A 27,938-nucleotide genomic window follows, 5' to 3' on the forward strand; every position below is an offset into this window, starting at 1 on the left:
ACATTTGCCGGCCAGGCACCCACGACCACACAGACATGTCACACAGCAGACCTGGGGGGCATCACTGTTGACCCAGCTGCCACGAAACCTGAACCACGCCCCCCCCATAAGTGCTTCCAGCTTCTGGGATTTGAGGGGCCAGATCTAAAAGGTCTTTTCTGACGCTGGCCTACTTTAGTTACAGGTGCACGATGCGCAATTCAAAGACGGGCAATGAACGGACCGACAGAGCTCTGCACGGCTCTCTGAAAGCCCAGCTACGGGTGCTTGAAAGCAAGTACTCAGATTCCCCAGTGTTAAGTGACAGCTACCTGCAGTTCACGATCAGGAACGAGGGCATCCTACCCGTGTGTTCGGCAGTTGTTCCTGATTACCCTTACGAGGAGGTGTCGGTACCCAGACGCTGGCAGGAAAGGAAGACGGCCACTGAAGGCTTGTCTCTTCTGGAATCTCAGCACAAGCCCGTCCCCCAAACGTAACACGGTACCTTCATACTCTGCAGGGCTTTGCTCACTAATGCCAGTGAACTGATATGTATTTTTTAATTACGTACAGAAATAAAACTTAAAATAGTCACTTTCACGGGCGCCTGGGTGGCTTAGTTGGTTAAACGTCTGACGTCGGCTCAGATCAAGATCTCGCGGCTTGTGAGTTCGAGCCCCACGTCGGGCTCTGTGCTGACAGCTCAGAGCCTGGAGCCTGCCTCAGATTCTGTGTCTCCCCCTCTCTGGCCCTCTCTTGCTTGTGCCCTGTCTCTCTCTGTCTCTCAATAATAAGCGTTAAAAAAAATTTTTTTTTAACTAGTCACTTTAAATGAACAATCTTATCTTTTGAAAGAAAAGGGACAACGAACAGCTACTGATTTTTTGTTTGAAGTGACAAAGGAAGGGGTGCCTGGCAGGCTCAGTCAGTAGAGCGTGTGACTCTTGATCTCGGGGGGGCGTGAGTTCAAGCCTCATGCTGGGCACAGGGCTTCCTTAAAAAATAAAAATAAAATGAAAAGACAAAGGGCGTGAGGGGCATCAAGGCTGCCCGCCCCTGTCCAACTTCAGCATTTCCAACTTACGTCACCAGGAGGGAAGCCCTGAAGGGGGCGGTAGGTAAATAATGCCCACAGCACCAGGCACGTGCACCCTAGCGGGCAGGGCTGGGGGGGGGGGGGGGGGCGGGGGGCGGGAGTGAAGCACACACGTGCCCCGCCCTCTCTGTTCTGCGATCACAGCCGGGCAGGTGGTGTCCCCACCTCCTAAGGGGAGGCTCCTCCAGAGGCCGGCCCAGGACCTGGTGACAATGCTCACACGGGGGGTTGGGAAGGGGCCCGCGCGTCTTACCTCTGTGCTCTAGTGCAGGGCCGTTGGCACCCCAGCTCTGGTAGAGGGAAGCAAAGTCCTTTGGAATGTACGTCTTAAAGATATTGAGGATGTCCAGGCGCTTCTCGTGGCCGTCGGACGCGGGCTCCTGCTTGCTGGTGTGCAGCGGGGGCTGGCCCGGCGAGGCCGCGGTCCCCCCGGGGCCCGCTCCACAGCTGGCCGGCGGCCGCAGCTCCTGGCCCGCCTTGGAGGGGGGCTCGCGGGGAGGTAGAGCGGGGGTCCCGTCGCCTTTCACGTGCAGCTGGCCCTGAGGCTGAGGGCCGAATTTGGCTTTCGGGGGGTCCGGGGCACTGTGCTTATTTGGGGGACCGAGGCCGGCCCCCGCGGGGGGGATGCCGCACTTGTCCCCCGGCCTGCTGCCGGTGGGGGGCTGGGCGCCTGCCCGGGCGATGACTGAGGGCGTCGGGGTGGCGCTTCGGCTGAAGCCACCGCCGCCCGCCGCGGGCCCCGGCCGGGGGCCGGCCTCCTGCCTGGGCTTGGGCAGGGGCAGCTGCGTGGGGGCGCCGTGCTGCTCGGGGCCGTGGTGGCCAGGCCTGGCCTGTCGGTGCCCTTCGGGGCCGGCCACCCAAAGCGCACAGGGGCCCCCGGAGTGGCCGTCCTTGCTCTTAGGCAGGTGAGCGGCTTTCGTGGTCACGCCCAGGGGCGAGGAACCGCCTCTGGGCCCCGGCGCCCCTCCCGGTACCTGAGTGCGCGTGAACCGAGCGATGGGCAGGGGCTGGCACTCTTTGCCCCCGAGCGCAGGCGGGGGCCCCGTGCGTCCGCTCCGGGCAAGGAAAACCAAGTTGTTCCTGATGCTCTTGTAACCGTTGGGAGGAATCCACTGGGGGGTCACGGAGCTGCAGCTGACCTTGTGCCAGATACGTTTGTGCATCCACAGGACCTCGGGGTAGTATGTCTTGTGGCTGCAGTAAGGGCACGGGTGGACGGCCAGCGCGGCCTGCAGGGAGGAGGCCAGCTCCTTACGGCCGGGGTCATCCCGGGTCGACCTGTCACTGAGGTCCAGCGGGGTCAGGTCTGCGGCCGGCCCCCTCCGTCCGCCCCCAGCGTGTTCCTTAGTGTGCAAGTCAGACAGCTTGTCTTTCGGGTGGTGAGCCGGGCTCTCGGACGAGAGCTGCGGATCTCCTTCTGGAAAAGTCTGGTCCGAAAGCGAAGGGAAGTCTGCAGTGTCCCTGGGGGTGGGGACCTCCCGCTTTGGGTGAAACGCGGGCATCTTTAAGTCCACAGAAAACCTCGGCTGCTCTGCTCTCTTGCAGGCGTCTCTGCTCCTGTTTCCAAGTGCGGACGCAGAAGCTGCGCTCCCCGCTCCGGGCTCACCGCTATGTGTCTCTGATGCCTTACTTCCAGGTGTGTGAGTCCGGTCTCCGTTGGAGAGCACAGTCGAAGCTACCTCTTCGGAAAAGCAGCAGCGGTGAGGCTTTCCCCCTGGAGGACCAAAATGTAAAACGTGAAGTTACCATCTCTCATCAGAACAGAACGAGAACACCCAGAGCAGCACGCTCAAAGGCCCCGTGGCCCTCGCGCACCGGGTGCGCTGGTCCTCAGCAAGACTGCGTGATTCTGGAGCCTGGCTGTGCCCTCCACCCCACAGCGCCATCAAGAGTGGACCAAATATAAGGGCCAAAGGACAGTGTGTGGGGTGGGGTTTCTTTTTTCAACTGATTACATCACTCAATAGACTGTAAGCAGAAATAAAGTCTAGGTAGCTGTAACTACACAGTTACTAGTTAACAGAGGACAACCAGTTACATCAAAAAGCAAGAAATAACCACTCACTAACAGCACAAGGCTTCCCATGACTGTCAGAGAACAAACTGAAGGCACGTTTAGGGATCCTGTGGGCTTAGGCAAAAAGACCCGGACAGACTGATCTGCAGCCTGCGGTCAACACAGAGGCTGGGCCGGGACACCGCTCACTTTGCCCACGGGATCCCGTGGCTGCCTCAGAAATGTCTACGCTACGGGCTGACTTCAGACTGATCCAGAAAGGGTCCCTATGACTCTCTCTCACAAGGTCCAATGTTCAAGTCCACAACCTTGACACCAGAAGCTTCCCTTCAGAGGCACGAGAAGGGGGGGTAAGTGAAGCTACCCGTCCCTGCCTTTCCCAGGACGGGTGACCAAGAGAAGGAGGGCACCCGGGACGGGGACCCCGAGCTCTGCAGCTAGAGTTCCCACCTGCCATGCTCCCGCAAGAGAGACAAGAGGGGTGTGCGTGGACGCCCTGTCACCGGCAGGCCTGCCTCGTCCCCGGCCAGGCTGCACTGGGAATCACCACCAGCTGGGAGCTGGGCTCCGTGACCTTTGGACCCCAGGTGCTAAGGCTTCTGCCGAGTCAGACTAGACCACAACCCAAGGCGACTCAATCCGACTTGAGAAAAATTCTGTTTTACGTTTGCAAGGATGACTTCGGACATACTGAAAGACGCAAGTCAACGTTTGGAAGGTCCACCGATGTGTCTGGATGTCTTAAAACTTCCCGAAGTACAGAGGACAAATGCATCACGGACACACCACCAGAGGGATTTTATCTCCCTGCAGCCCCGTCACAGTGGAGGTGGGTTATGATGTCAGGTGTTCTAACAAGGGTTAGATACTGCTGGTCTTGGAGAAAGAATTCTTAGAGACTTACACGTTCCAGTGGAATCTAGGGATCTATTTGCAAAAATACGTTCTTTAAACATTTTCTAAGACTCAGGAATCCCATCGAATGGGCATTAAAAAAAAAAAAGTATTTCAAAGGGATCTTCATGGAAGCAGGAAGGAGCCCCTCACAGGACGCATTTTCACACAGCTCTGAAGGGGAACAGTACCAAATGTTCATTTTCAGTTCGGAGGTGGTGAGCCACTCTTAAGCCATTTTCAAGGATGACGTCCACATAAAAAACGTGACTGGCATGTCGTGATGTGCAGAACGGGTGAGGGGGTAAGACCGAGCGGGGATAAGCGTTCAGATTCCTGTCGGCTCCAAAATGTTAACCCTGAAGCCAAGTCGGGTATGTTACGTCCTGCTCGGAAGGGCGCCGAGCAGCCCTGGGAATCTCTGGACAAAAGGGCACTTAACGGGAGAGTAAACGTACGGAAACCTGGTGGCCTTGGTTCGATTCGCACTGATGCTCAGAATGCCACAATCACTTTTAAATTTTCAAAGAGAAATGCCGGGGGCTGGGGCCTCGTCTCTCCTGTGTGAAAGGGACACGGATTTATGAAAACACACGCCGAAGACCATTAGTCAAATTCCTAAGTTGGAACAGGAGGCCGGTGCAAACTGATGTTGCACCTCTGCGGGGGTTGCAAAGCACACCTGTCGAAGTCCCCGAACTTGACGCTCCCAGAAGGGCTGACAAAACACCACAACCGAACCGCCAGAACCTCTGAGCAAGACACTAAAACACGAGGTGCACGTGACATGACACAGGTCATCAAAGGTCATCAAAGCCATCGTGGGGGCAGGGGCAGAGCTGTGGTCACAGGAAGCCGGTCACGGAGCAAAGGAACTCCTTCCCGAAAGCCTTCCAACCGCAGGAGGGGGAGGGCAGTTCAGAGTGGGGACACTGACCACCTGAGGTCAAAGGAGGGGGCAGGAGAGCAGCCCAGGAGCCAGGTGATGCTTCGAACCAGGAGACCGTGGTCATGACCCCTGGAGCCCTTTTCTTAGGGAGGTTCCTCAGGTACAGGGCTGGGGACTCCCGGGTCACCGTGGAGAAGGCCCAGCCCGCTGCGACCTCTGTATCTACAGCTGCCCCCACCAAGCCAGTGGGGTCATTCAAGGCTGCCAAGCTTCCGGGCATCCAGACCAAAAGCAGGCACAGAGGGGCAGCCCCGGGGCCCCAGGGAAGCGGGACTCAGGTCTCTGCTCCCGGGTCCTTCAGTCCCATTTCCGACTTTACTCACAGGCGTTTCACCTAGAAGTGGACCTCCCACAGGCCACACCCGCCGGGCATGAAGGGTGCCTGCACGTCCCCAGCCACCTGCTCCACGAGCCACACCTCCTCGGTGGGCAGCCTGCCCTGAGCACTTGATTAGGCTTAAACAGAGGGCACTGGGTTCTGAGTTCCGGGCCTGATGTGCCTCCATAAACAGCTGCCTGTAACCTTGACCACCAGGCTAATAGTGTCTGCAGCTGAGAAACAGGCTCCGAGGGGTACCGCTGGTCTCTTGCCTGCGGGGGCTGCAGCTGTGACCTCCCGCCAGGGCATCCTGTCCCGAAGCACGGTCCTGGTGCAGAGTGGCCAGACCTGCACGGCCCCCAGGAAGCGCGCCTCAGTCCCCACCCTGCGTCCACATATCCAGTGCCACATGACGCAGTAATTCCTGCCACAGTCACACATGTGCACACGTGAACAGGTGGGTGCGTGCAAAAACATGCCCATGCATGGGTGCACAAGTGAACAGGTGTGTATGTGTGAAATCAGGTGCATGAACGCGTGAGCACGTGGGCGCACAGAGTGAACAGGTGTGTGCATGTGAAAACAGGTGCATGTAAGCATGAGCACGTGGGTGCACACAGTGAACAGGTGTGTGAGTGTGAAAACACGCACGCAAGTGTGAGCACATGGGTGCACAGAGTGAACAGGTGTGTGCGTGTGAAAACAGGTGCATGAACACATGAGCACATGGGTATACACAGTGAACAAGTGTGTGCGTGTGAAAATGCGCATGCACGCGTGAGCACATGAGCGCAGAATGAACAGGTGTGTGCATGTGAAAACAGGTGCATGAACACGTGAGCACGTGGGCACACACAGTAAACAGGTGTGTGTGTATGAAAACAGGCACATGCACACTTGAGCACATGGGCACACAGAGTGAACAGGTATGTGTGTGTGAAAACAGGCACATGCACACGTGTGCACACACATGTGGACATGCACAGTCATCCTTCCATGGCCTGCTCTCTCCTGGGCCCAAATGATGTGTGTGGGCTACACGCGCCTTAAATTCCTCAGTTTCTTTCTAAATAGGACCCTCCTGGAAATGGCTTCAAAACTGCAGCACTAATTAGGTTTCTGAGGCCGTGACACGCGCCCCACATCTGTAGTTGCTCGGCTCATTGTGCGTGTGCACTCGCACACGCGCACGGACGCACACCTCCCTCGGAGACCCCACCAGTCCCGGAAGTTCAGGGGAGGGAGGGACTTCACAGTTTGAAACCCCTGAAGCAACACCGTATACACACACATACGCATACACACGCACACGCGCACCCACGATTAAATCGAGACACGCAGGAAGGACAGTCGGTAAGAAAAATTACTCCCCTTTAACTTTCTCTAATTCTTTTCATCGTGGGAAGACATACAGAACAAAAAATTCACCACCCGAACCATCTTTCGTGCTCCCCTTCCACCTTGACGACTGATCTGGGTTTCACTGTGCAGCCCTGTTTCCATTTTATACCCATCTTTAAGGCACTTCATTCTTAGCGCCTATTCGGGCCTCTTTTCTTTTCCCCTCAATTAATAAACCCACCCCTGAGAAGCAGGCCTGTGCATCGCTGCTTGGCTGAGGCAGGTGGGGCCCAGGAAACGGCCCCATGGAGCCGCGGGCCTGGGTCCTGTCCTCGCCCTGATGCAGGGGATGCTCGATGGGGCCGTTGGCCGCGGTGCACCTGCACTCCTGCACAACAGCCTCTCCAACTCACGCTCGGATGGGCTGCCGCTCACACTGCAAGCAAGATGCTTGCCTGAGCCGGCTGCCCCTCAGGGCTTCGAGGAGGGACGCTCCTGTCTCCCCTTGTGCTCTGCTTCCTAACGGTCGTGATTTATTTCCGAGAATGACAGCTCTCATGTATGGAATCTCAAAAACGTAAAGGGCTCTCCTAGCCTCTCCGGATCCCCAGGGAGCGCCTGTAGGTCCTGCCCGGGGCTCGGGCTCGGCAGGAAAGGGCTGCCAGGGGAACCCAGCATCCCCAGGAGGCCTGGAGCCGCCGACCCAGGTGCAGCCAAGTTCATCATCTCAGACGCGGAGCTCCCCCCCAGCAACAGGGAGCGAGAAGGCAAGGAACACAGCGGCAGATGCAAACACGGCCTTCAGTGCCGGCCTGGTCCTGCTCCAGGCTGAGAAGGAAAGGCGGGGGGGGGGGGGGGACTGTCTTCAAAGGTAAACCTTCCAAGCTCTTAAAATTATACAGAAGTCTGAGATCCATCACTGAGAATCTTTAAAAAGAAAAAAGTCGGTGATGCAACCCTAATTCGAAGGAGCCTTGGAAATACCAGTGCCCTTTGCCCCAAGCCCAGAAATGGCTGTGCTGGGATCACCACCAAGAGGTCCTTTGACAACTGCACTGTGGTCGCCAGCTCTTTATCACCACAATCTCCTTTCTAACAGATACATTCGAAAAACTCGACTGATTCCTCTTTTCTGCCGTTAGCCTCTGCAACCGATGCCGTCACCCCCACGGGACGTTTGATTTACTCGGCCGAACACCTTTAGCACTCAGCATGCCTTCCGGCACCTTCCAGCTCAGCAGCACATGCTACCGGGGCCGTGCCCACACCCTTCCTGCCCCAGCACGAAGGAGGAAAAGGCACCCCTGGATTCCCACCCGGCCCCCCTGCCAGGCTGCCTGCCGGGACCGTGAGAACCGGGCCCACCGTGCAGCCCTGCTCCCCGCAGGGAGGTGGTGCCTGCTGGGCGGCTCAGCTCCAGGGACAAGCGTCCACAGGGCAGGGAACAGCGTCTCCGTGCGACACGCTCGGCTCGACCACATCTGTAGACGAGCACGTTTCTCTCGAGGCCCTCCGCCCCCACGACAGAATGCAGCAGCGTGTTGGTGCCGCACGCCCGGCACACCTGCCTCCGGATCCCTGAACGCCCCACCCCTGCGCGTCTGCGGGGCTCCAGTCACACAAAATAGCAGCAGAGGCGGTCTGCGGAAACGCTGGCATGATCAAAACACATCTTGCAACCGACCCGCCAAGAAAGCTGAAAGTCTGCGTGCCTTGGGTGTTTTCGTGTATAAAATTTACCCCAAGTTCGGTAAAAAAAAAAAAAAAAAAAAAAAAAAAAAAGAAAACCACCCAGCACCATAAAAGCCCGTGGAGTATATGGCATGATTCCATCTGTGGAAAGGCTTACTACGCCGATTGTTCAGGGGACAGGGTGACGCCTGGGCCTGGCCTCTCTTGACAGTCTAGGGACAAGACGACACAAGGCCGGGCTGAGAACCCTGAGCAGGACCGTGAGCTGACCGGACGCCCCGGCCCAGGACCAACAAGGACAAAGGGCCTGACGGTGGCTGTGCAGCCACCGTTACTTTTATCAGCGGCCTCAACGAAGAAATGGGACGAACGTGTTTATGGTATCTAAGTCTGCCACTCAGCTAGGAAAGAGCCAAAATCTTCAACAAAAGAACAAAGATGCAAAAGTTCTCAACAAGATGGAAAAGCTGAAAACTAACAACATACAATCCCACGAGGAAGAACAGAAAGCACAGAAGTGAAAGGTCTGGCTTAAGAGCTGTGCTGTGAAAAAGATGCCAGGGTCCTAGGGGACCACAAGCTCAGTGTGTCAGATCGAGGACAGCATCCTCAGGCCCAGCCTGGGAAGCAAGGACACAGGGGAGCACACATCTAGAAGAGCCCAGCCCCAGCTCGGAGCCAATGCTAAGAGGAACCAGATGAAGGGGAGCGTGTCCGAAACAGGCCTATAGGGGGAGGTTTCTGGAAACCAAGCAATGTGAGGAAGGACTGCAGGCTCTTGGACTGTTCTACCAAGAATCGAGGGCTGAGGCTGTACCGCCACAAACTCTGACATTCACTCAGCACGGAATGAGCGAGGCAATGATTTGTTCATCAAGGGCAGCGTTCTGTCTGCACGCTGGAATCATCCGGAACAACATGAACCATCACTGGTAAGAAATTCCCAAGGCCAGTGCTCAGACCCAGAGCCGGCTTTTCAGGGGCGCAGCCCACACCATCATCTTTTTCTACAAAGGCCTCTAGGTGATTCAAACGTGGCCCTGACTGAGGACAAACACCCGGGGGTCACCGAGGACCTGGCCGCAGGGGAGGCCGGCGGGGAGAAAGCTGCGTGGGAGGAGCAGCCACGGCTCCCGGGGTGATGCGAGCGGAGCCCCAAGTCAGCTCCCGGGAACCGCGTGGCCGCCCAGCCCACCGGGCCTCCACCTCTGAGGCTCAAAAAAGGGACCCAGTGACAGGTGACGGAAATGAGCCGCTGAGCCCCGTGCTTCCTCAGTGTCCTCATTCCCATGCGATTCCTCTTTCTGCACAGGTACGCCTATGATGTAATGCTTTGTCACTGTGTAATTTATAACTAAAAATTGCATGTTACCGGGGCACCTGGGTGGGCTCGGTTGGTTGGGCGCCCGACCCCTGACTTGAGCTCAGGTCGTGATCTCACAGCTGTGGGTTCGAGCCCTCTGTCGGGCTCTGTGCTGACAGTGCGGAGCCTGCTTGGGCTTCTCTCTCCCTCTGCCCCTCCCCCGCTCATTCTCTCTCCCTCTCTCTCTCCCTCTCTCTCTCCCTCTCTCTCTCTCTCTAGCACATTATTCTATCACCCAGGGGCTACCGTGCATCACTCAGTAGCGGCGGGGTCCTCAGGGCAGACGGGGTTTCTTGGTTGGGGGCTCTGCGTTCTTACGGGAGCCGTGTCTCTGGTCCCCAGTCCTCATGCAGAGCTCACTCGTGATGCAGGCCACCTCGGGTCGCTGTGTTCCCCACGTGACTCTGCCCGTTTACGCTGCCTTTTGTTAAGTTTATTTATTTATTTTGAGAAAGAGAGAGAGAGAGAGAGAGCATGCACGCACGCGCACTGGAGTGGACGAGGGGCAGGAGGCGAGGGAGCGAGGGACAGAGAATCCCAAGCAGACTCTGCACTCTCAGCACAGAGCCTGACACGGGACTCGAACTCATGAACCATGAGATCAGGAGCTGAAGTCAAGAGCTGGACGCTTAGCAGACTGAGCCACCCGGCGCCCCCGACCCCATCCTACGTCCATTACTTTCCTATCTTCCCACTCTTTGGGTTCAAACAAACAACACAACAGAAGCTCCTCACGAAGCACAAGACCAGGAACACAGCTCCTGACGGCGGGCGCCCCCTGGACCCCCTCAGCACACCGTTCAGAGTGAGGCAGCAGCCTGCCGTGCGCTGAGCGCCATCGGACCGCCTCTTACGGACTGACTCGCCCCCGTTATCAACGGACTTGTGACCAGTCCCCCCAGTGAGCCAGGCTGTGTGAACAGAGGACTCATTCGGGCACCGAGGTGAGCACGTCTTACAGGACCGCAGCATCTGGAAACGTCTGCGACGGGGGCGCAGGAGACGGGAGGGCGGCTGGTCCATCCACACGCGCTGTCGCTGCCCCACGTCTGCAGCCTTCCCCACAGGGCCACGTCGCCGGTGGCTGGGGCCCGCGCCCCGCTGCCCGCCAGCCAGGCTACCCTCGCAAACGGCACGGGGGTCCACAGAGCAGCTGGCATGACCGGGAGACCGTGCGTGATCCCGGGCCAGCACCACCCAGCCTGGTCTCAGGGCGGCGGCCCTCGGGGCGTGGCCCCGAGCTTCTGAGAGCCTGGCCTGACGAGGGACGACTCACGTGGCCGTCGTCACCTGCACGGCCCCAGCCCACGGGCCGGGCCACCCACCCGGACGCGTGAGTGTGGTGCTGTGGCCAGAGGGCCTGTGCTGAGCCCTCTGCGCTGGTGACCTGCCTGGCCGGCGTGTCTCAGGAGGCCAGTGCTGCTGCAGACGGGGAAGCTGAGGCAGGGAGCAGCAGGGGGCCGGCAGGCGTGGAGCCCGGACCCCAGCCCGTGCTGTGGAGCCCTGACGGTCCCTCTGTGCCCACAGCTCAGAGGCCTGACTCCGGGGCTGCGGGCACGGACGGCAAAGCTGGCAGGTGGGCCGGGCCTTCGGCCCACACGATGGAACCATGTGGCCAGGGGCCTCGTGGCAGAGAGGAAGCAGGGGCTGGGCTTCACACATGAGGACCCGGCAAGTGTGGCCCCCGGGGCGCGGACAGCGCCAAGTGCGGAGGGCTGTTCTCCGAGGGTCGCGGCAGGCAGCCCTCCTCCACCCCCAACCGCGGGGTTCCGGGCCGAGGGCCTGTCGGCTAACGAGCATACCGGGCGCTCTGGAACATTCCTCAGGGGCCAGGATTCCGGGGGCCCAGGTAAGGGCAGCGGCGGCCACACGTTGGCCACGCCAGCATCGCCCGGCGACCCTTTCCCACCGCAGGCTCCCGGGCGGCTTCCAGACCCCCGGGCCCCAAGTTGAGAGGAAGGAAGATGGAGGGGACTCCCGCAGGTGGCCGGGAGGCCAGATAAAGGCAGACAGGAAGGCGACAGCATGTCCACTCTGGCCTGGGCCCTGGGGCACAGAGCCCGAAGGCCCAGGGCGCAGGATGTCACAGGGGATAAGCACACAGACGGGGCCCCAGGGCGCAGCATGGCCGGACACAGAGGAAGGCCAGGGACGCTGAAGTCGCAGGGCAGTGGCCCTTCCCCCAGTCACTGCCCAGCTCTCCGCCTTCAGCGGTGAACAAGCGGCTGAGCCGCCACCAAAACCAGTCCCATCCCAACGCGGAGTCGGCGGAGGCCTCAGACAGGACCCGTGTGCTGCACAGAAGACCTGCGGCCAGGCTTGGGTTGGCCCTTTGCTCCTTGACCCCACGAGACCGAGGGGTCGCGCAGAGGAGCAGAGGGCGAGGAGCACCAGGCTCCGGTGTGCAGGCTCTGGGGCAACACGGCTCCAGGCACACGGGGGTCTCCAACCAGAAACCGGCACAGGGAGACCCTGCGGGTCCCCGAGCGGAGGGCAGGTGGGGCCAGGCGAGCAGGGGGAGCTCCGGGCCACACCTGGCCTCGGTCCAGCCGCCACGCTTTGCCCCAGGCAGAACCACGACCTGGGGGGAGGGACCCCGTATTCCAGGACCATATGTCCCAAGCTCCCGCCCCGCCTTCCCTTTCAATTCCTCTGCTCTAACTACACGTGCAAACCCGCTCACGTAATGGCAGGAATGCTTTACAAGTTATGGAACAAGGTCACTGAGATGGTCTCCAAAATGCCGTGTTAGGGACACACGTGCGACCACGAGGAAGGGGCTCAGCCTAACCCAGCACGAGCACTGACCAGCGGGGCGGGCCTCCGTGCGCCAACCACACCACCCCTCAGGGCTCTGTGCTTGCCGTTTGCTCCGAAACACGGCGCCCAGGGAGTCACCAGGCTCCGCTCCCTCGCCAGGAGCACCTCCCAGACCACCCTGCATAAAACATCAGCCGCCCCCACCCCATTCCCACTACCCTGCCGTGCCGCCCCGGCATTTCTCCTCCCTGCTGTCGTACGTGGGTGTGCGTGTGTGTGCGTGTGTGTGTTTCCTCTTTGCCTCTCCCGGAAAGGACCTGAGCTGCCAAAAGAGAAACCGCGTTTTATTCCAACGCTGTTATTGCCGGCATCTACCACACCTGGCGTGAGGTAGATGTCCCATGAATGCAGAACGAATGAATGAACGAACGAACGAACGAGTGAAACAGGTCATTTAGGAGTGCCTCAGTGGCTCAGCCAGTTGAGCATCCAACCCTAGATCTCAGCCCAGGTCTTGATCTCAGGGTCGTGAGTTCAAAGCCCGCGTGGGGCTCCAGGCTGGATGTGGGGCCTACGTAAAAAAATAAAACGAGTCCCTTCATGTCCAAGACTCATACGTACAGAGACAGCACATAGGAAAGGACCTGCGAAGCAGGCAGTGGAGTATGAATCAGTTAATTCAGCACGTACTTCTCAAGGGCCCACAGAGATGAGAAGTAACGCACGTGTGGGCAGTCACAGGACCTCAAAGTCCCAGCAACATACAGCAAAACTACTAACCCAGGGGGGCGCCTGGGTGGCTCCGTCGGCTGGGCGTCCGACTTCAGCTCGGGTCATGAACTCGCAGTCCGTGAGTTCGAGCCCCGCGTCGGGCTCTGTGCTCACCGCTCGGAGCCTGGAGCCTGCTTCGGATTCTGTGTCTCCCTCTCTGTCTCTGCCCCTCCCACCACCCTCTTTCTCTTGCTCTCAAAAATAAACATTAAAAAAACAAAACAACCTACCAACCTAGTTACCAACCTGGCATGTGTCGGGTGGGGGTCCTAGAAATACAGCAACGGTAGTAAAGCCCGCGTACAGGGCAGGCTTGGGGGTCTTCGCGGTTTATGGCACCAGGACCCCTGCACCACTCAGACCTGGGGCGCTCTTAAGACGACCCACCCTCTGCAATTTCTCGGTCCACGCATGAAATCAGACACCTGCTCAGACTTTATGAAGAAAAGGTCCAGCTGGGACAATAGCCTTTGTCTAGCTCGCGCTAAAAAATAAAGACTTCCTATTATTTTTTTTTAAATTTTTTTTTTCAACGTTTATTTATTTTTGGGACAGAGAGAGACAGAGCATGAACGGGGGAGGGTCAGAGAGAGAGGGAGACACAGAATTGGAAACAGGCTCCAGGCTCTGAGCCATCAGCCCAGAGCCCGACGCGGGGCTCGAACTCACAGACCGCGAGATCACGACCTGGTTGAAGTCGGACGCTTAACCGACTGCGCCACCCAGGCGCCCCAAGACTTCCTATTATTAAGGCTGCCTTCCCACTGCCAAGTTCCCACAGACCTAAGAACGGAACTTGGATTTTTATCACGGCCACAACCTAACTGAGGCTGCCCGTTCACCGTCCCCTGCGCCAGCGTCATCAGCCAGGCCACAAAGAGGCGTTGCCAATCACCCAGCTGTCTGTTCTCCAGCTGCTAGGGCAAACCATCGACCAAGTACTCCACCTCTGTGATCCGCACGGACCGCACCTTCTGAAAAATAAACTAGATATGGGGTGCCTGGGGGACTCACTCAGTTAAGCGTCCGGCTCTCGACCTCAGCTCAGGTCACAATCTCACGGTTCGTGAGTTCGAGCCCGGCGTCGGGTTCTGTGCTCAGTGCAGAGCCTGCTTGGGGTTCCCTCTCCCCCCACCTCTCTGCCACTCTCCTCCCTGCTCGTGCTTCCTCTCTCTCTCAAAGTAAATAAATTGAAAACAAATTAAAAAAAAAAACAGTATTTTTGAAACCAATGTGAGCTGAATATGAAACAGAGAAATGAAATTATTTATTTCCCAGGGAAGACAGGGGCACTGTGCAGACACACAGGCCCCACACGGTGATCTGAGGAGAAAAGATCTATCTCAGGAGGGTGTGGATGGGCTGCCTCCTCCCAGCGTGGCCCTGAGCACCTGCTGGGGGAGACTCAGCTGCCACGGGGCAGGGGCTCAGTGTGGCTTCTCCTAGACGGAACTGTATCTAGGTTGGGTGCGCTCAGGGTGAAGTACTGGGCCTCACGTGAGCGGCAGATTTCCAGAACCGTTCACACCGAACCCAAATGATCTCAAATCGTGCAATTCTAGAAGCGTCACCTTCTCTCCAAAATAGGGTGTGCGGGCATCCTCAAACGGACAGCGCGATAAAGCACATGAGCAGTGACTGAGGTGGCCCGGCCGGGTGCCGCCAATGGCGAGGACGGCCCAGCGCACCTGCCAGGGTCCCGGTGCCGCAGAGACGCTGGCACGCTGCCTTCCTGCCACCGCCCCGCGACGGCGCCTCCCGGGGGGTGTGCCAGGCCGCGCAGGAAGCAGGAAGCGGCCGCTTCTCCGGGGGCCTCCTCCCACCTGCGGGGAGCCGTGTACAAACAGAGGACAGAAAGCATCAGCGGCCCCATGCTCTTAATCTAAGATCCAGGCATCATATTTGCAGGGATGACCCCAAAGGCAGCTGTGCTCTGGCCGAGAGCAAACCGCGTATTCAGATGGCCGGCTCTCCCATCGCAGCAGCTGTGGTTACAGACGGCCTTCGTGCCTCTTCCCACTTGCTCTCTTTGCTGTAAAAAAACATCTATGAACCAATTCCACAGAGGTGTATGCGCGATGTGTAGGTACTTGGGACAGAAAATGGCCTCGACCCTCACCTATACTAGAGACGTGAGCCTTAGAGGGCACAGACAATAACCCCCCTCCAGAGATAAAATACCCCAAGCAATGCAAGCCTGAAGAAATCTAGAAATTGAGAATCACTGGGTGAAAAGAAGTCTAACATTCAGCAGTTAATTTTATTATTTGTGAGTTTCTAATAACTTTTATAGTAAGTGTTATGAGTTACAAAACCCTCGATGTGACAGGAAAAACATTACAGGTTTTAAATAATGTTTCTCGGCAATTCTTTCATAACCTTCTTACCTGTCCTTTTTTAAAAAAATTTTAATGTCTACTTATTTTAGAGAGAGAGAGACAGAACACATGAGCGAAGGAAGGCAGAGAGAGAGGGAGACATGGAATCCGAATCAGGCTCCAGGCTCTGAGCCATCAGCACAGAGCCTGATGCGGGGCTCGAACCCACAAACCGTGAGATCATGACCTGAGCCAAAGTCAGACGCTCGAACGACTGAGCCCCCCAGGCGCCCCCCTTCTTACCAGTCTTAAAAAGAGACCACTGGTAACCAGAAACAGTGAGACCAGAATAAAGGTAAGTTGTTTGGGGAGCAACGGGCATCGAGATTTGGCTGAAGCCTGGGAGTTACCCAGACAACAGACATACAATTAACAAAGAGAAAACTATACACGTGTCTGTCAAAACACAGAGTCCCTGGAAAGATATTTCGGCTAGAGAAAAACCCAGGAACGGGGGCCACTGATTCTCAATGAAATGTGATGAAGTCCTAGTACTCGGCCAGAAGTGAGAGGCAGGAGCACTGTCGTCATGTTTTGGATATGACGTAGAAAATGCTTAAGGAAAGTGCCAGCTGTCATCTCCACGGGGTGCGGCTTTTCAGCTAAAAAATACGTACGGGCTTTCTGTGCAAGTGAAGCAAAGGAAATACAGAAACACACTGCCACAGGCTGGCTTAACCTGGAAGTTCTCCTTCTGGAAAAAGGAAGGAAAATAACCAGGAGCCAAAGACAGAAGGACGCAGGAGAACAGGTCAAGAGCGGACCTGCTTCAGGAGCTGCGTGATCAAGAAGGGGCTGCAGCAAGCAAGGACACAGTGATCCCCTCCAAGAGCAGGAACACCACCAGCATGGAAGAGAATGCCCTGGGGCGGGTGTCACTTCACTCCTCCTAAGATGACCGTCTTTGGACGTCTTTGTCCATAGAGCATAATAAAAATGGCTTCTAACGGTCCAGTATCGATGGAGGACAGTTCAGTCCCAGGGTCAGAAAAACTTCTTTTGAGGAAGTGTTTTAAATCTCTCTCATTTACGTCAGTACACATGCAGCGTGAACTACAAAAAGAAGCAAGTCTAAATGATAAGCAAAGTGCTGGTCCTAAATTAATGGGCCACAGCTAAGTAATCGTAGTTTTAAATTTTTATAAACGAACATGTATTTTATTCCCTAAGTTGCTCTGGCTACCTTTCCCGTGTGACTGAGTACAGTGTACAAGTTTTCACTTTAAACAACTGATCTATTAACGTAAACTTGCAGTAAATTGGAAAAGTTTAACTTATTTACGTTAATAGAAAAATAGGTAAGTACGTTAGCATTTGGGAAGCCGTTATTTTCATTTCTGAAGAAAAACCATTACAAGTTAAACACGGGATTTCTGACTAAGTTAGCCAGTTTCCACAAGAAAATCCAAAGCTCAAAATCTGGGAACTAACTTTTTCAAACACTTTCCTATTAAGCACTAAGCAAAACCAGGTTTTAAAGGTTCATCAGGTATCTCGAGTCTCCACGGAGCCCTCAGCTGTTGAACGGCAGGTATGCTCTACCATAAACACAACCACATTCTAGAAATCTCGAACTTGCCAACTGCGTCCTGACTCAAGTATAAAACACGTCACTCGGCAGTTGCTGTGCTTAAAAACATCCTCTCTTTGCTGAAGTGAACAGAATTCAAGCCTATTTTCATAGCTGCTATCTACTGTATACGCCCCCCTCCCCCCCAAATCTAACAGCAAACTATAACTCGCCCATTTGAAAAAAAAATGCAAATGCAAAAAAAAAAAAGAAAGAAAGAAATTAAACAAACTTTACAAACCGTGCTCTGAAAAGCAGCAAACATTTCCAACTTGAAAGGAAATCACATCCTCAAAGAACGAAGAACGGCCCAAGTAATCGTTGGAAAGAAGGTAATTGTAACCACTTTTGGATTTTGAAATGTGACCACAGAAAACACAGACGAAGGACCAGAGCAGGACAGGTCAGCACTGGATGCTCCTTTGCCATCACCCTCCAGCCGGCCGCCTTCCTCACCGGGCAGGAGTCTAGAACGGCTGTCGAACATTACGAAGAAAGCACATGACTTAAACCACCTGTTTCTTCTCTCACAACAAGCGTTCTTAAGAGATCGAGAATGAGTAAGATTTGAGAAGTGACGCTGTAAACCTCCAGCCCAAGCGAACGGGACGCACGGGCCGGCAGTGATGGGGTTTCCAACCTTTTCTGCTGCTCAATTACCCGGAAAAACAAAACCCAAATTCCGTGTATCTGCAAAGAAATTATAATGATCCTTTTTAAAAAACAAAGAAAATTGGATTATTTATTAGTCTCCGGGTTTAAAATGAGGCACGTGTCTGACCTGCAGAACCAAGGCCATTTCGTAACAGGGTCTGTGCTCCAGCTGCTGGGAAGAGGGCTTTCCGCGCGGGCGGCCACTTTAGGAGCCGGGCGCAGGGTGTCATGTGTGCAAGCCACCACTAGATGGCACCTGCTCACAACCTATAACCCTATCGAGGCCGCTACCTGTGTGGTCCCTGGAGCTCAGAACCCGGACTGACCGAGGCGGCTCCTGACAAACAACACGATTTATCAGCAACGGACGCACACCAAGAATGTGCTTTAAATAATCAATAGAATCGCGCACACTTCTGAAACGGCTTCTTCAGCATTTAGACGTATTTCTGTTTGTGTGTTTGTTCATCAATATTTCCAGAGGGTTAAACTGAGGAGGGCTTGAAACTAATGACCCGCTGGGGCGCGCCTGGGTGGCTCAGTCGGTTAAGCGTCCGACTTCGGCTCGGGTCATGATCTCGCGGTCTGGGCGGTCGGGCTCTGTGCTGACGGCTTGGAGCCTGGACCCTGCTTCCGATTCTGTGTCTCCTCTCTCTGCCCCTCCCCCACCTGTGCTCTGTCTCTGTCAAAAATAAATAAATGTAAAAAAAAAATTTTTTTAACTAATGAACCACTTGAATTATTTGGCAAAAATGAAGTTAGAAGAAATAATATACGTGGATGCATTAGACTCTGGGGGGCTGTTTTTACAGCCGGCACCACATCCCTTCAACTGTCCAACTTGCACAAACTTGATTTAATGTTCTAGCAACTGATTCAGGATACTTTGGTAATTTAGTAATGGACTTGAACGTTTGTATCGGCAGGTATGTTTACCGTGGCTTCAAACCAGTTCCTTTCAGAGTGAAAATACAGGAGTGATGTAGGGTGTGAGCATCAGGTCCAGTCTAAGAAGGTGGGGCTACGGTCCTTGTCTCTAGACTTACGTCCAGAGGTCCGAGTTCTAGTTGTATGGCCGCCGACGTCTAAGACGGAAAACCCCCTTGCGCGGTGGAACCCAGCGCGGGAGCCGGCCTGCATCCCACAAGTGACACCCGCACATCTGTTATGAGTCCCACTCTGTGCTCTGCCCCGGGTACAAGTTAGCAGCGGCCCTCAGCCTCACAGGGGAAACACCACGAATAGTAATTTCAGACTGTGCGTGGGAAGGAGGTGATAAACTGAAACCCATTTCTACGGTCGGTGCCTCCCTGTAGTTGGGGCTCCCGGATGGGGCCAGCCCGCACTTGCCCAGCTGACAGACCACAGGACACCCCAGGAGAATCATCAAGACTGCACCACCCCCCCCACCGGCCACGTGTGTGACTGGGGCAAGGCCGCCACATTTCTGACCCTTCCCCACCCACGCTCACTTGACAACAGCAGGAGGGCCCGGCCAAGGCCGCGTGGGCGGCCACGTGGAAGGCAGGGCCCAGGGGACTGGCCATGGCGGGGGCGGGCACCCCAACAGGCATCCGCACAAAGGCGGGAACACTTCAAAGGGGAGCACGGTCCACTGCACACGGGGCGAGGCGCGATCTTCTAGGTCCTTCCACAGACAGGACACTGCGTAGGTCAGCTTTGGGTCACGTCACGCGTCGCTTCCGATGAGATGGACCGCGGAGCTCCAGGGACAGCTCTTTCCGAGCACTTGCCAGGCTCCGCCATCGACGTGCCCACGAAGCGAAAACGTTATTCTTTCAGGAAGCTAAACATCTAAAATAAACAGCAAGCATTTCTTCTGTCGTGGTTCTTTCTAGCTGATTCACGACACGGGTGGCCCTGGCCTAGCACGAAGTGCGCACCAGAGAGCCGGGCACAGGGAGGAGGCCGTGGAGAAGGCCGAGCAGGCCGGCGAGAGCAGGCCGGTGTGGACGGCCATCTCCTCCACGCAGGACGCCGAGCTGGGGGTCGGACAGCCTTTTACGGTTGCAAGTGTGTAAGCGAGTATAAAACACGCAGACTCCCTGCGTCGCGTGAAGTGTTGCGAGCATCACGTAAGTATTAGATCTCAACCATTCTGCTCCAGTGGACGTACCCAGTGGAAAGAACCGTTTTACATTTGACTTGGTAACTGAAGCAACTCTTCCCAAATCACATCACTAAATTTTTTCTGGAATCTCAGGCAGGCTGCCTGCACCGTAGCAGGAGCGGAAACCGTGGGGCCGCACTCAGAATGCTCTTGGTTAAAACACAAAGGGAAAGAAGCCCACGTCATTCCTCCGTCACTAACTTCTTCATCCCTTACTTTTCATCTGTCCCCCTCTTTTGACCAACAGGGAACCACGTTCCCCATTTTGAGGGACGGCTCGCTTCAAACCCCCCCCCACCCCGTCTGTACAGAGCCCAGACGGAAAGAATCATAAACTCCAGTGGACGATGCCTCTCAGAAGAACTCGGAAAAGCCCCGATTACTTCCTATTTTCTCAGTCATTCCAGCCCCATGGCAGTTTTGAGAAGCAGTTGCACAACAGGACTTCTGAGACTGTTTCCTAGGAGCTGATGACTAAGTAAGTGGGAGCCCCAAATCTATGAATTAAAACTTTCTTAAAGCGAAGGAAAGTGTCTCCATCAAATTCTGTTGGCTGAGCTCCAAGGGAAGGACCCCGTGACCCTGTTGCCCCCGGCCCCGCCTGGCGTCCCTTTCGCTGAGTGGGTCCTGCACGGCAGGATCCCAACGGGGCCAGCCAGTTAACTTGGCCACCGCGGTCACCAGCTTTCCGGGGCAAAGGTGTGGGGTAAGTGGGCCAAGAAACAGGGCTTTTCATCTGGCCAGCCACACCCCTTACTGCGTCTCTCCCCTATTTAGGAACATGGTCAGCTCTGCGGAGACATCCAGAAAACCAGCACCATTTTTAAGTTTATTTATTTGTTTTTTTGAGAGTGACAGAGAGTGCAAGCAGGGGAGGGGCAGAGAGAAGGGGAGAGGGAGAGAGAATCCCAAGCAGGCTCCACACTGTCAGCGCAGAGCCTGACACGGGGCTCGAACCCTTGAACCGTGAGATGGTGACCTGAGCCGACACCAAGAGTCGGGACACTAAACTGACTGAGCCTCCCACGAGTCCCCCAGAAAAGCAGTATTGCTAAGCACTGACTCTGTGCAGGCAACTTCCAGAGTTCGATGATGGCATGCATGTGTGCACAGGTATGCACGTGTGTGTGTGTGTGTGTGTGTGTGTGTGTGTGTGTGTGTGTGTGCGCGTGCATGTGTGTGCACGTGGGCTTGCGTGGGAGGTGACGGGACGGGGACAGCTTCTCCCCGGACTTACTGTGAGGGCACAGGTCCAGCCTCCGCTCGTGCCTGACTTGCTAGAGACGTCATCGAAGTTGATACTAATTAATTTGTTTTCTCTTTAAACAGGAACCTCACGAGCTGCTCGGTTCCCCTTCCCGATTCAGAAGTGAGCAAATTGCACGCCGTTGTCGAAGCACAGCTCACCTCTACGCAGCGGTGGGTTGCTGATCACATCACCAGGAACCAAAGTGAGCCGGTGGCCAGAAAGCACGCTGTGCTGAGTCGGCCGTGACCTCTCTGAGCCTCGCACCAGGAGCCCGAAGGTTCGGCCGCCTCCCCGGGCTTTACCTGTTCTGCAAAGTCTACGGCCTGCTCTCCGATGTTTCTCCTCTGCACCCACGTGAGGCGAGGGCCCCCACGTCCCAGAAGCCCCCGCAGGGGCTGCCAACACGCAGAACCAGACCCTCCCCGGGAGGACAGTGAGCTGCACCCAGACGGTGAGCGAGGCTGCTAACCGCAAAATGGGAACTGACGTGCGCGTCTGACTCCTGTGCCCTGAAGTCACCTGAGAACGGCAGCCACTTGGCAAGGTCTACATCTCACCCCACTTCCTCCCCCTGACCTAAAACACACCTTTCTCTGGCTACTCCATTTCTGTCGCCCTCAGTTTATAACCTCCTCTTGTTTCAAAATGCTGCCAGCTTACAGTTCTACGCGGGGCTGAAAGAGACCTAGGGATGGCGACGGCAGAGTTGGAGCCAGAGGGTCAGCGGCCACAAACCGCATTTAAAAATAGCCTGTGTTTGTGTCGGTTAATTATCCACAGGGCTGCTGAGTCACCCTGCTGCTCCCCTGGGACTCGGCCGGCCAGAGCTGCGCCCTGTGTGACAGCACCGAGGGCACGGCCTCAGGGCCGGGGTCTGCGTCCGTGCGTCTACCCAGACGTGTGCGCGCACAGGCACCCAGCTGCTCACACCGCACACGCGTGCTGCCGTGCGCCCGTCACACCTGTGACATCACACACACACACACACGAACTTCCCGCAACAGAACCACAATACGTCTGGCTTGGGAAGACGCACAGGTCAGCCCCGGTCTGACCAGATAATCACACACATGCCCCCAAGTCCTGAGAACACGCTCGCTTTCCCACAGCCGGACAATTACAAAGTCCAAGACCCAAAACCAGCACACCAGTCGTCAAAAGGAGAAAATGGGTGGCGCCTGGGTGGCTCAGTCGGCTGAGCGTCCAAAGTCGGCTCAGGTCACGATCTCGGGGTTTGCGAGTTCGAGCCCCGCGTCGGGCTCTGTGCCGACAGCTTAGAGCCTGGAACCTGCTTCGGATTCTGTGTCTCCCTCTCTCTCTGCCCCTCCCCACTCGTGTTCTGCCTCTGTCTCTCAATAATAAATGTCAAAAAAAATTTTTTTTAAGGAGAAAATGTGTGGTAAGGCGATTTTTAAGACACGAATCTGCACCCGTAAGAAGGCAGAAGGACTGATCCCAGGTGCCACTGGGAGCTGAGTGTCAGAAGCGCGAAGTGCCACCCTGCTGCCCGTTTGCGGACTCCGGCCCACGTCGTGGTGCACGGAACACACGCACGCCAAAACTGGGACGCGTCAATGCAAAACACAAACTGCTCACGGTTTGTAGGGCCTGGGTACAAATCACAGCCGTCATCACGTGCAACCGTCCTGAGGCCTTCAGAACCGCACTTCCAACTGCCCAGAACCCGGACGGGTCGCGGGCGGTTCTCCGCACCCTCGCTTCTCGCTCACTGGCCTCTGCTCGGCATGTGCCGACTCGTCACCGGCGTGCCAGTTTCCACGCAGGAGCCTCTGAAAGCGCGTAGGGTTCGCCGGCCCTGGGACAGAAAGCGTGACGTCTCTGCTCTGCCGGCCACCAGGTCGCAGGCACGAGGACCTCAGCCCTCCACTCCTGCCCAGGGGCTTCGGCAGGGCACCGGCCGGGCGGGTACCAGTTTCTGGTAATGAAGGTGACCGAACAGCAGCTCACGGCGGGTGCAGGAAGCGAAGCACGGACCCAGGGAGGCACGCGTAGGGACCTACGGAATCACCGCAGAGCCAGGAGGGCGACGGGGGCAGTTGGTGCGGGGCCCAGGTCCACCGTCCCTACTCGCTGCACTGCAACCCCCACCCACCCCACGCGGTGCGGGTGCAGGTGCGTGTGCGTGCGTGTGTGGGCACGTGCATGGGGGCGTCCGGCAGACTGTCGTCCCCCAAGCCGTGGGAGACACCGCGTCCGCCCTCGCGGTCCCCCAGCAGCAAACGCCGTGCCCGGTGCCCGTGGCACACGCCTGGCCTGCCGCCTCTCGCAAAGATTCCAAACCCGTGGCTCAGGCGTGCCGTGCGGGAGGCAGGGTCAACAGGGAGTCACTGTCCCCGAAAGCACCTGAGGGCACGCTTCCCTGGGCCCATGGCAATGACACAACCCATCGGGTAACAGGGGACACGGTCCCCAAGGAACAGGGTCGAAGACGCCCCACGGCACACACGCTCTCGACGCGTCCCAACGGGGCTGCAGGTTTAAATGCGACGAGCGGAGACCAAAGGACCAAACTTTACCATCGAGGAGTGTGCACTTCACCCAATCCGTGCGAAAACCTAAGGACTGGAGTAGAAATTAAAGCCCAAGGAGTCTACAAAACGGCAAAATAACACACATCCCAAGTCTCCGAAGAGCAGCGTAATGTGGGGACTGATGGAGGTCAGAAGGTCAGAGGGCAGAAATGGGGATGAGTGTGCATCCGAACGCCGGCTGCTGGCACAGGGCGGGTCTCCCTGCGAGGGCTGCCCCTCCACCGCCCCCAGGCAGGACTTGAAAGTGACCCGGGCTCTCCCGGAGCCAGAACAGAAGACAGGAACAAAGACCTGGGGTCAGGCCCCTGTGGACTGCCACTCGGCCTCCCCTGTCCCACGGAAAACGGGAAAAAGAAGTGCTTCCGTGGGCTATGTCAGGGTCTAAGGGGGGGTGGCCAGTGGAGGGACACCTGGCACGTGTCAGCCACTCACACCGTTGCCGTTCCAGGGGCAAACCTCTGAAGGGCCAGAGTCGGCCAGACCACCCCGGTGTACGTGAGCTCTCCCTCTGCAGCACCCACTTACCCTGTCCTTCCCCAACGGTTACACACGCACATGTTCATCACGGTGGGGGGGGGGGGGCCCGACGGCCCTCTGGCCCCCAGGGGACGCCTGCAAAGGTTGGGGACACTCTAGGTTCTCTCTGGGGTTGGGGGTCGCTGGCATCCTCGAGCGGAGGCCAAGGACGCTGCGAAACACCCTGCAGAGCCCACGACAGCCCCCCCCCCCCACAAAGCCACCAGCCAGAAAGTCAACAGCGGAGAAGCCCCAGGCCACGGCCCAGAGTTCCTGGACTCCGCCTGGGGTGGCCACGGGCCCGTCTGCAGGACAGAAAGCCCAGCAGAGCCTCAAGCACCACAGGCCAACTGGTCTGGTTGGGGGGGGGGGGGGGGGGGACGACAGCGGGACCCTGAGAAAACAGCCGGAGGGGACACAACAGCAGACGGAGAGGGCAGGGGCCCGTGGCGGTGCGCGGACCAGGAGGCGAGGTGTGCAGACCGAGGCAGCGGCATCCGGACGAGCGCGGAGGGGTCCGCAGACGAGGCCGGGGCAACCGGGGCCGTCCCCGGGGCTCTTCTCAGCCCCCTTTTATCTCCCGGACACTGACGTGCGCCGTGACCCCACAGCGGGTCTGCTCACAGACCGTTTAAACACCACAATGGAGGATTCGTGAGTCACACAGACAACCACAGTCCCAAATCCCCTCTCTTTATGCAACCCGCCATCTTGGCTTGTGACTCCGTGAAGAAGCGCGTGACGTGCGCAGGGCCACGCCATCACACCTGCAGCGGGCGAAGGCCCCTTCCCCACACTCAGCGGGGGTCCGAGGACAGCTGCCCGCGGTTTGGGCTCCCGCCCGTCATGACACCAGTGGGGGGCCCGGGCCGGCCGGCGGGGGGTCCACCTGGGTGAGGGGCTCCCCGCCCCCCAACCGGACGGCGCCAGCCTCTGACTCGGCGGATGTCACTTCTGGCACCCACGGGGAGCACCAGGTGCACGAGAGGCGCACCGCGATCTGCTCGGCAGCCACCTCCTGTGAGGACCACCCAGTAGAAGGCCACGGCCAGTCCTAGCCGCACCCGTGCAGGACCCCGCTCTGTCCCTTGTGAGCTGGCCTGTCAGCACAGGCGTCGCCCGCACACAACAGAGCTTCTCCAGTCGCAGCAACCAAGACAGGTGTCCCCGCACGCTCACAGAGACGTCCCCACCTACTAACTCCTAGCAGCCCCGCGCTCTGGGCCCCCAGCCCACGCCTGGAAGCCTGTGAAAATACCTTCCACGTCCCCCCCACCACCCACCCCCACCGGCTCTCCCCTCCCAGGGCAGCCCCGAGTCACGCTAACCTGTGTGCATCCATCAGACTTCCCAGGCTTCGACCAAACTTTTTTTACACCCGCGAGACGTGCAAATTCCCCGCAGTCAGTAACATTTCTTCTCACAGCGCGTCCCAGCCAGCTCCACCAATGATCCAGGAATAGAGGGGGTGCCCCCTGTCTTGGGGGCCCAGAGGCACAGAGCAGCCGGCACCCCCTCCGGTCCCCTGGTGGGAGCACACCTACCGGAAGCAGTCTAGGGCACACGGGCCCAAGGGGCATCTCCCCACCGCAGCCAGACCCACCCGTCAGGACCCCGGCACTCTCATTTACAAGGAGGACGGCTTAGTTAACTCCGAGTGAGCCCCTCTGTAGGACCGGGAAATGCCCGCTCTGCGAGGCCAAGGGTAAAATACAACATGCACATGAATACCACGTCGGCACAGAGCCACCTTTGAGCAGAAGAGCTGTCCCAGACAGAGCCGCTGTCCCCCCCCCCCCCCACCCCCCCCCCCCCCCGTTCCCTCGGCCTTTTTATGGTAAAATAAAGCCGATTCACAAAATAAAAGCAAGGCACAGCTCCCTAAATCACTCTACGGGGAATACTCCTGGAACCACACTCGGGGAGAGAAGCAGACAGCCAGCAGACCACCAGCGTCCTGGCGCGAGCTGTCAGGTCAGGAGCAAGGCCGAGTCCCCGTCTCGTCCCGCACCAACACACTTCCAGGGACCCATCCATTCTACGTGCCACCAGGGACAGCTGAGAACTCTGAGTCTGGGGGTGACTCGGCACGCGAGACACCGGTCGGCGGCGGGAAAGGACCTCCAAACTGAAACCCGTCTAACGGTGGGAAGCATACGTGCCCACGATCACGAGGAGGAAACAGGCAGCGTGTGGCTCTCCAGAAAGTGCCCAACGTCACCACCGGGAGCCAGGAGAGCAAGTCAGTGGGGCGGGGACACACGACAGACGGGGGGGGGGGGGGGGGGGGGGGGGGGGGCTTTCCAAACCAGAAAGCGTGCGTGTGTTCACGGGGACCGTTCCCTGTTCTCGCCCATCCACAGAAAACAACTCCCCCCACCCCCAAGCCGCGCCCGGACGTCCAGGAGGCACCACCTCCGTGCCCAGAAGGGGTCCCGCGGAGGTCTGATGCCAACGTGTAGACTTTCTCTCCCCAACACACTGAGGCAAAGTCAACATAAACTCTGTGCCTCAAGGGGCATCTGGCTGGCTCGGTCGGGAGAGCGCGACTCTCGATCTCGGGGTCGCGAGTTCAAGCCCCATGTCGGGCACGAAACCTGGTTAGAAACCACCACCACAACAAAACCCTGGGCTCAAGACGCTGAAGGAAAGCTCTGCTGAACGGAGGCCCAATCTCCCTTCAGCGGCCACACACACAGAGTTCCACACGTCCCGATCTCCCTCGTCTGCAGAGCACGAGAGTGAGCTCTAATTTCAGAGATGTGCACAGCCAGTGACCGGACGTAACCCTGCGCATACACAGTCCCACCGCACAGACACACAGACACAGAGCCAGAAGAGGGGGGCCGAGAGAAAAGGCCCCAAGAAGATGAAGTTAAAACTGTCCCAAATGTGTCCGTTACCTCTGCGGGAGTGCGTACTATAAATTTACGGAAACCCTATTTTTGTAAGATCAGGGATCCCAGAGGCGAGGACACAGAATGTGGGGTCCCCAACAGCCATCCCCCTGGCTGCCCCACAAGGGGCCACGGAGGCAGGTGGACAGAGCTGCCCGGTCTCGGGTCACAGATCCACGGTCCACAGATGCCACGGATCCATTCTCCCGCAGATAGCAGTTTTAGGAGCAACGCCTTCGAAGTGGGCAGTGGCTCCTTTCTTTCGGCACAGAGACAATTCTGGAATGTTCTGGGAGCCACCCAGGAGGCCCAGCACGTACCAGGTCCTCCCGGCCCACCCGGCGACCTTGAAGTGCCCTGTGCTGTACGCGTTTCTGCCCGGGATGCGGACAGCAATCCCTGCCCCTGCACGGAACCCTGACGGCCAAAAGCGCCCTGCTCTGCCAGGGAGGAGAAAGCCCCACGCCTCTGAAGACTTCCGATTATCGGACAGAGTGGAAACTCTCTCTGCGCTTCACTGCTGGCGATGTGTGAGTCAGGACAGACAGGGGACAGGCTCCGCCCCCAGAGTTCATCAGGCCAGAACGGGGCACCACTCACACCCAAGCAGCAAAAAGTCTCCGGAGGAAGTCTTTTTTACAATTCCAGGTACAGCCAGCTACATCCCGCAAAGCGCAGACACCTGTCCGCTCGCTCCCTGGAGACGACGCGGCCGCACGCTCCTGTCTCGAGTGGTCAACCAAGGGGAACTCAGTGGTCCACGGGGGACTAACTTGTGGGCGTCAAAGAGAAGCAGCTGGGATCCTA

General features: G+C 57.4%; 1 protein-coding gene across 5 annotated transcripts in view; it reads right to left on the reverse strand.

Annotated features, from left to right (window-relative positions):
* The window catches only part of ZNF516 (zinc finger protein 516), a 129,367-nt gene that overhangs the window by 22,551 nt on the left and 78,878 nt on the right, over positions 1–27,938 (reverse strand). For all 5 annotated transcript variants that reach the window (XM_047827994.1, XM_047827995.1, XM_047827993.1 and 2 more), the window contains one exon: positions 1,332–2,792. In XM_047827994.1, the coding sequence (XP_047683950.1) occupies positions 1,332–2,792 (1,461 nt within the window). The remainder of the gene's footprint in view (positions 1–1,331; positions 2,793–27,938) is intronic.

The sequence above is a fragment of the Prionailurus viverrinus genome, chromosome D3, assembly GCF_022837055.1.
Source record: "Prionailurus viverrinus isolate Anna chromosome D3, UM_Priviv_1.0, whole genome shotgun sequence".
Lineage (NCBI taxonomy): Eukaryota > Metazoa > Chordata > Mammalia > Carnivora > Felidae > Prionailurus > Prionailurus viverrinus.